The sequence below is a fragment of the Salmo salar genome, chromosome ssa24, assembly GCF_905237065.1.
Source record: "Salmo salar chromosome ssa24, Ssal_v3.1, whole genome shotgun sequence".
Classification (NCBI taxonomy): Eukaryota; Metazoa; Chordata; class Actinopteri; order Salmoniformes; family Salmonidae; genus Salmo; species Salmo salar.
Genome location: NC_059465.1, coordinates 36501109 through 36509521, shown reverse-complemented (window position 1 = coordinate 36509521; position 8413 = coordinate 36501109). Strand labels below are relative to the sequence as shown.

Here is an 8413-nt window from a genome sequence, read left to right as displayed (position 1 = left end):
ATATCAGCGAAGAGGGGGACCAACTCCATATTAATGCCCATGATTTTGGTAGTGTATATTTGTGCAAAGATTGTCTATTATAGTGACAAGATAGTCAAGTTACCGCTCTAACAATGGAAATACATGTCCTCAAAGATGGATGGCAGGCAAGATCAGGTGGGACCATTCTAGCCAATGAGAGGGCAGATACAGGTGTGAACATGACATAGAGATAGAGGACTAAACTTTATCTGTGTCATTATAGTGTCTATGACAGAATCTCACATTTAAAGTAGTAAATGTTCTTCTTCATTGGCTGATTGCTCCCAACTCATAGAAATCCACACCCAATTGAGTACTTTAAAATGGTGGAATCCCTTAATGGCAATGTCCAGGCTAACACGGGTTATATCCATGATGAGTCCTCTATTTATCTCTATGAAAACAGGCACAACTTAGTTGTTTTTCAAAGTTGCCGAAATGCCACTTGCGTCCACTTTTATCAGTGCAGTCGTAACAACTTAACCATCACGAAACTTCTATTCGATTAATAAAGCCTCACGTAGCAAATTAGCAATATATATTTTTTGTTGACATTCAAAAATATGTCACTTCTTTGGCTTATTTTCTCGGACAGATTTTGGGAGGAGTAAAACCTCTCACTTGGCCTCTTCCTCTCTGCTATTTGCCCGCATTGAACAAGAAGGACCCCAAAGCCCAATAAATGCCAGGCTTTTTCCTGCCTGATTTCATAATAATGTCGGGAAATGGATTACAAGTGAACCGGACTCAATGCAACTATACTTGACTTTCATATTGAATGTTGTAGTGGTGACGTTCCCGAAATATCTGGAATTGTAATGTCTTAAAATGTATATCATTTTCATCAGGCTTTCGTTATACACCGTTCTTGTTTAGTTAGCCACTTGGTGTATTTAAGTCACTTACTGTTCAGCTAAAAATAGTATTCTTTATCATGTATTGTGTTTAACGATATCTAATCTGGAGGGCTATTTACTTTTTCAAGGATGGTTAGGTTGCTAACTAGCCAGGCTCTTTTAACTAATTAATTTGCTAACTAAACAAGCGTCGACGAGTTTTGGTACTCGGTGTATCGTTTTCTCCTCCCCCGCCGCTTTATTTTCACCCGAAACCCCCGGTCTCTCAACAAAGCTTGTTTTGACTGTTTAGTTAGCAACTTTGCAGGCTTTTACAACACAACGAAACCCGTGCAGAAGAGCCACATTAGCTAGTAGCCGCTCATTTGACCGGTGTTTGACGAGTGTCTTGTAGCTATCTTCCTAGCTAGCTAGCCAGCCAGCCAGGTGCTCAATCATATCACCCAATGGCTATAAATACACCACTCTTTGTCCCCCACTCAGCGTCCTACCAAAAGCGGTGAGTTTGCCTATTGGATCCCGTCCACCTTACGACTTTTCAGACAACCCATTAGGACTTTGTCGCTCTACATGGTCGCCACAGCCAAGTCAAGACTATCTGAAAAAGTTGGAGGCACTGTAGCAGTGCTGGAATGAGGCATCTCGCCCCGGCTGGATGTCTTCAAGTTGGGTTACCGAAGTAAACGCATTCAACTGTGGCTTTTTGGCCGACTATCAAGCGTCATCCATGGCCTGTCACCAGTAGCTTGTAGCTATTTAACATTAACAATCGCTGTTAAAGGTCAACACCCTTTGTTTTGATTGTAAACTGGGAAAGAACTCCAAAACAAAAGTTAGGACTCTTCTATCACAGTGGAACATCATGTCGGAGGATAACAACGCAGACATATTCATCAAGGTAAGGGTGAATTTGAAGATAGAGCAACTGTTTGTTGCTGGATGTGCTGCTAATGTTTTTATAATGCATTGAAATAAGTGTCACTTGACTGAAGTGTCGGATTGTATTTCATAGACAAGTCAGTTGCCTAGATTTTAGAGTAAATATTTTGTTCCTCTTGGTACGTTACTGTCGTATTTTAGCAGTGTTGGAGTAGTGAAGTATATATACTTCAACTACACTGAACAAAAATGTAAAGGTAACATGTCAAGTGTTGGTTTCATGAGCAGAAATAAAAGATCTCAGAAATTTTCCATATGCACAAAAATATTATTTATCAAATTTGGTGCACAAATTTGTTTACACCCCTGTTAGTGAGTATTTCTCCTTTGCCAAGATAATCCACCCACCTGATGGGTGTGGCATATCAAGAAGCTGATTAAAAAGCATGCTCATTACACAGGTGCACCCTGTGCTGGGGGACAATAAAAGGCCACAGTTTTGTCACACAACACAATGCAACAGATGTCTTGAGTGAGCGTGCAATTGGCATGCTGACTGCAGGAATGTCCACCAGAGCTGTTGCCAAATAAATATGAATTTCTCTACCATATTTCTCTACCAATGTCGTTTTAGAGAATTTGGCAGTATGTCCAAACAGCCTCACAACCGCAGTCCACGTGTATGGTGTCGTGTGGGCGAGTGATTGACTGATGTTAACGTTGTGAAGTGTCCCATGGTGGGGTTATGGTATGGGCAGACATAAACTACGAACACAAATGCATTTTATCGATGGCAATTTGAATGCACAAAAATACCATGATGAGATCCTGAGGGCCATTTTTGTAAGGTATCTGTGACCAACAGATGCATACCTGTATTTCCAGTCATGTGAAATCCATAGATTAGGGCCTAATACATTTATTTAAATTGACTGATTTCCTCATGAACTGTAACTCCAGTAAAATCAGTGGAATTGCGTTTTAGTATTTTTTTTTCAGTAAATTAATTAGAAGACATTTTGCAGTTTGGCAGTAGTTTAACTAACTCAATTCAAATCTTGGAAGTGTTTTCAATAGTCAATTACTTTTTTTGCCCTGTAGCTAGCGGTATAGCTAATTACTGGATCTACACTACTTTTTATTGCAAAAAAGAAAGTTAAGTAGGCAAGAATTTACTTTCCCTTCATCAGACCTGACTAATTCTCAATTGAAATAGTTTGTTTTAATGAGAAATTACATTCTGTTAACATCAGACTACAGTGACCTGTCTTGCAATTTGTATTGTATGACCCCCTCAGATTTTAAATACTACTTTTCACGAAGTAGTTTGAGAAAGTAGTTCACTACAGCCAAAATAGCTTTAGTTAAGTAAACTACCTTTTTCTTAAGGATTCATTTAATGATACTTCTTTAAGTGTAAAGTAATTGGCAGCATGGTAAACTATTTTCAGAGTGCTTCTAAAATACAGTGTTAGGGAAGCTAATGTCTCATGTGTAAAATGTCACATATCTACTCATTTAAAATGGAAAAGAGAAATCTTATTATGTCTTGTAACATGCTGACCAGACCGGACACGTCACGTGCGCGAGCATCGCAAAATAAATTTAGAAATCCATGTTATTCAATTATTGCACCCACACTTGTCGTGCGCCAACGAGCGTCTGCGATGCCAAGGTCTAAAATAGATCTATCTATTTCTGACACAGATCGCACTGGAAGTCCTGCCTCTCCCTTCTCCTCATTGGTTTATAGAAGCAGGTACCCACGTGCCATCTCCTCATTGGTTATACCCACGTGGGTGATTGAAAGACGAACCGTTTTGACGGTTGTCGTGGTAATACTATGAAAGTGTAGATGCCAATCACCATATAAGTTCAAAGATGAAAAAGCCTGGAAGGAGGAGAGATGACTAGAAACGATTCGGTTGGCCGATCAGCAGCGTAGCCAGGGCGGCAGCGTAGCCTAGTGGTTAGAGCGTTGGACTAGTAACCGAAATGTTGCAAGATCGAATCCCCGAGCTGACAAGGTACAAATCTGTCGTTCTGCCCCTGAACAAGGCAGTTAACCCACTGTTACTAGGCCGTCATTGAAAATAAGAATTTGTTCTTAACTGACTTGTTAAATAAATGTAAAATAAAAAAATTGTGTGGAATAATTGTCAGAGTAGAGGACCTTGTGCATTTCAGGTAAAATAACAACTCAATGTTTATATCCCAGGACAAATTAGCTAGCAACAGCAAGCTAGCTAAATAGGACAAATTAGCTAGCAAGTGCAAGCTAACTAGCTAAATTGCCATACATGTTTAATGCTTTTCGACCTGTCCCCAAATTAATGTCATTGGTTCAGAGTTTGTTTTGATATTTTAACCTGCATGTCGTGATCGCGTTTGGTGTAGGGGTCAAAATAAATGTATGCACGATGGCACACGCGCGCAGCCGGTTTGGGTTCCGTGTAAGAGCGAAGAAAGAGTTCACTTTCCATGTGTATTAGTTACATGAAACTAGCCTAATTTCTGTTTTCCCCCGCAACACAATTTAGTGCCCCAAGTAGTCTGAACTCTGCTGGATGTTGTTTATAGAGCCCCACAGTGGTGGTGTCATAATACCCATAAAACCTAGTGGTCAAACAGGGAAATTATTCCAATAATTTTCCCACCAATTGTTTTTCCCATAGGGGATTTTAGAAACACTTAAAATAAGGGCTGGGTTTTGTGTTTCTAAAATCCCCTATGGGGAACAATGAATGGTGGAAAAAGTGTTGGAACCATTTCCCTGTTTGACCACTAGGTTTTATGGGTTTTATGACTCATACTGTGGCACTATATGTAGGTTTCTGTTTAAACCTATAATTTGTAAAATAACCCTCTAGCTCACATCACCATGAATATGCAATCGCATGACCTATCTATCAACGTCTTTTTTTTTTTTTTTTTCATTTGCTACATATCAGAACAACCTTTTTGTACTTTTTACATTGAGGTCCTTTTTCTGGAATAGATGAATGAGTGTGACATTCAACCTCTGAAATGTGTCATGGTCAGAATCCGGTGTAACTAACGATCAAGCACCCTCAAGCTCAAGTGAGTAGGGTATTGAATACTTGAATTAGCTTAGTAGATGCTTTTAGCAGGAAACACTCCTATGTATTAAGGATATATACCTCCTTGTGAACCCTCTCTCCAGGTCTGTCTTAAATGTTATCCAGCCAGTCTCTGTCTGGAGCCATAATCATCCCCAGACACCCCCTCAGATGCCTGGCCTAGTCGCCCCTGCTCTTGGCTGCTACTCTTAGTGTGTCAGTGGGCATCCATGTCAACCATAAAATGTGATCCAAGTGGCCGGTCAGAATGTGCTAAGGATGGAAGGAGGCCCAGGGGGGGGGAGAGGGTCGGTTTCCATTTGAACAGCCACAAAATAAAAATTGGCTATGTCGTAAAAATTCTTGAAAACAAACATTTGGTCTTTAAGGTTAGCAGTGTGATTCAAGGTTTGGTTTAAAATCAGATTTTAAGAGATTATAGAAATACTACAGATGTTTACTAGTGACAACGAGAGGTGCTGGCTGTTTTGGAATAGCCTAGTGCTGAGAATTGGAACACAGCCTGGGCCAAAAAGCCCAAGGACCAGATTGGCCCACTAGACTGAACAGGAAAAGGAAAGGTTTTAAATGACACTTATGGAGTTTACCTTAAGCATTTAGGCTTTTTTGTAAACAACTCTTCCTAGCTACTTGCCAAATACACCCTTGCTAGTCATAGGATATAAATGGTTGGACCAGAGCCCAGAGGTACTGGATAGGGGTCATCTCTGGTCCAAGAAAAGCCTTTGAGTAATTGGTATGCATTACGATTATGGCCAATGAGTGTATACACAACAGGAGCTTGACCTAGCAAAAGAGAGGAATTTTACAATATTAACTGTGAACTGGGATGCTGCTGCCTACACATGTTTTCTATGTGAGATGTTCCCAGATACAGGACTGATCAAATCAAACTTTATTTGCCACATGCGCCGACTACAACAAGTTTAGACTTCACTGTGAAATGCTTACTTACAAACCCTTAACCAACAGTGCAGTTCAAGAAGAAAATATTTACGAAGTAGGCTAAAATAAAAAGTAATAATAAAAAGTAACACAATAAGAATATCAATAACGAGGCTATGTACATGGGGCACCGGTACAGAGTCAGCCGCTGGGCCAGATGGATTACCAGAATGTAACTCAAAGCACTCGCGGACCAACCTGGCAAGTGTCTTCACTGTCATTTTCAACCTCTCCCTGACCGACTCTGTAATACCTACATGTTTCAAACAGACCACCATAGCAGTCACATCGGTAGCCATGAAGTGCTTTGAAAGGCTGGTCATGGCTCACATCAACAGCATCCTCCCGGACACCCTAAACCCACTCCAATTCACATACCGCCCCAACAGATCCACAGATGACGCAATCTCAATCGCACTCCACACTGCCCTTTCCCACCTGGAAAAAAGGAACACCTATGTGAGAATGCTGTTCGTTGACTTCAACACCGTAGTGCCAACAAAGCTCATCACTAAGCTAAGGACTCTGGGACTAAACACCTCCCTCTGCAACTGGATCCTGGACTTCCTGACGGGTCGCCCCCAGGTGGTAAGAGTAGGCAACAACACGTCTGCTGATCCTTAACACTGGGGCCCCTCAGGGTTGTGTACTTAGTCCCCTCCTGTATTCCCTGTTCACCCACGACTGCATGGCTAGACACGACTCCAACACAATCATTAAGTTTGCTGATGACACAACAGTGGTAGGCCTGATCACCGAAAACGATGAGACGGCCTATAGGGAGGAGGTCAGAGAACTGGCAGTGTGGTGCCAGGACAACAACCTCTCCCAAAATGTGAGCAAGACAAAGGAGCTGATCGGGGACTACAGGAAATGGTGGGCCGAATAGGTCCCCATTAACATTGATGGGGCTGGAGTGGAGCGGGTCAAGTGTTCAAGTTCCTTGATGTCCACATCACCAATGAACTATCATGGTCCAAACATACCAAGACCGTTGTTAAGAGGGCACGACAACACGTTTTCCCCTTCAAGAGACTGAAAAGATTTGGCATGGGTCCTCAGATCCTCAAAAGGTTCTACAGCTGCACCATCGAGAGCATCTTGACCTGTTGCATCACCTACAACCGCTTGGCATTTGACTGCAAGGTGCTACAGAGGGTAGTGTGTACAGCCCAGTACATCACTGGGGCCAAGCTTCCTGCCATCCAGGATCTATATAATAGGCGGTGTCAGAGGAAAGCCCATTAAAATTGTCAGACACCAGTCACCCAAGTCATAGACTGTTTTCTCTGCTACTGCACGGCAAGCGGTACCGGAGCGCCAAGTCTAGGACCAAAAGGCTCCTCAACAGCTTCTACCCCCAAGCCTTTAGACCTCTGTGCAATTCATAAAAATCGCCACCGGACAATTTACATTGACCCCGCTCCCCTCCCTTTTGTACACTGCTGCTACTCGCTGTTTTTTTGTTACTTATGCATAGTCACTTTGCCCCACCTACATCTACAGATCACCTCAACTAGCCTGTACCCCTGCACACTGACTGATTGGAGGCCTTGAAAGTTAAAAAAATACATATTTCTAATTATAGCTATTTATCGTTTAAAGGTACATGTAATTGACCCAGATGCATTCTTGATTTTTCCCTCTCTTAGGAAACCTCCATCTTGGAGGAGTACAACATCAACTGGACACAGAAGCTCGGGGCTGGGATCAGTGGACCTGTTAGGTGAGCATTGTTCTCTCATAGTTTGCCCTATTGAAGGGTTCCCTTTGCCGTAGCCAACTCATTTGTGCAATGTAGGAGATGCATAAATATGGTTGCATAAACCCAGATGAGGTTCAACAGTTGTCCTCCAGAAGAGTCCAGTGATCTTAGGCTGGATTGGAGATGGTGGTGTCACCTACACTTGTTAAAGGTAGTATTACTCAGTGTGTTTACAGTGGCGCCTGCCCTGGCAGCACCAGCACCCTCTCACCCCATTGACCCGGTCGGTGTGGCAATGTGTCATCTCTGGACGGGGTATTAGTGTCAATGTGTTTGGGATTCACCTCGTCAGCTGTGGACATTCTCATGTTTAGGGAATTGGACTTGTGTTGAATTGCCTTCACCTCAAAGGCTGTCTTACACTTTCCTGATTCATCTTTGGCCGTGCTGCTCACATCAGAGGGGTATACTACGATGCCAGCTAGATCTTTTCAGGATTTTCTAAAGCTAGCCAGCTTCAGTTTGCTTTACATTTCACCTCCGGCTTCATCCATGTTACGGATATGTGCATTTATCATGCACCCGCTGTTAACTCAAGCCAGCTTGTAACTGCGCGTTCGTGTCGAGCGTGGGTAGCTGAACGCCAAACTCTTCATGCTGAAACCGCAATCCATGGGTAAACTCTGACCATGCTGAAACGGCAATCCATCAGTGCCATATTTTTTTTGTCGTTGCTGAAAATAAAAGGTTATCTTGCAAATTCAGTGGGGAATGGGCTACTAGAAGTGCTGTCATTCTTTTTATGAATCAATTTAATCTAGTCTTTGATGTGCTAATCAATGCACAGGCCCCCTTTCCCCACTCCTATGGCTAAAATAATTAAATTAAGACATAAAAGTAAAGTT

The 8413-nt window shown here is 42.2% G+C and overlaps 1 protein-coding gene across 3 annotated transcripts in view; it reads left to right on the top strand.

The window, feature by feature from the left end:
• The first annotated feature begins 460 nt into the window (after positions 1–460).
• LOC106585854 (MAP kinase-activated protein kinase 5) overlaps positions 461–8413 on the top strand; it is a 49387-nt gene continuing 41434 nt past the window's right edge. Inside the window, exons 1-2 of one of the 3 annotated variants that reach the window (XM_045706800.1) lie at positions 461–1776; positions 7456–7529. In XM_045706800.1, the coding sequence (XP_045562756.1) occupies positions 1741–1776; positions 7456–7529 (110 nt within the window). In that variant the 5' untranslated portion in view covers positions 461–1740. The remainder of the gene's footprint in view (positions 1777–7455; positions 7530–8413) is intronic. The other 2 variants (XM_014172555.2, XM_045706799.1) reach the window with 2 other exon arrangements.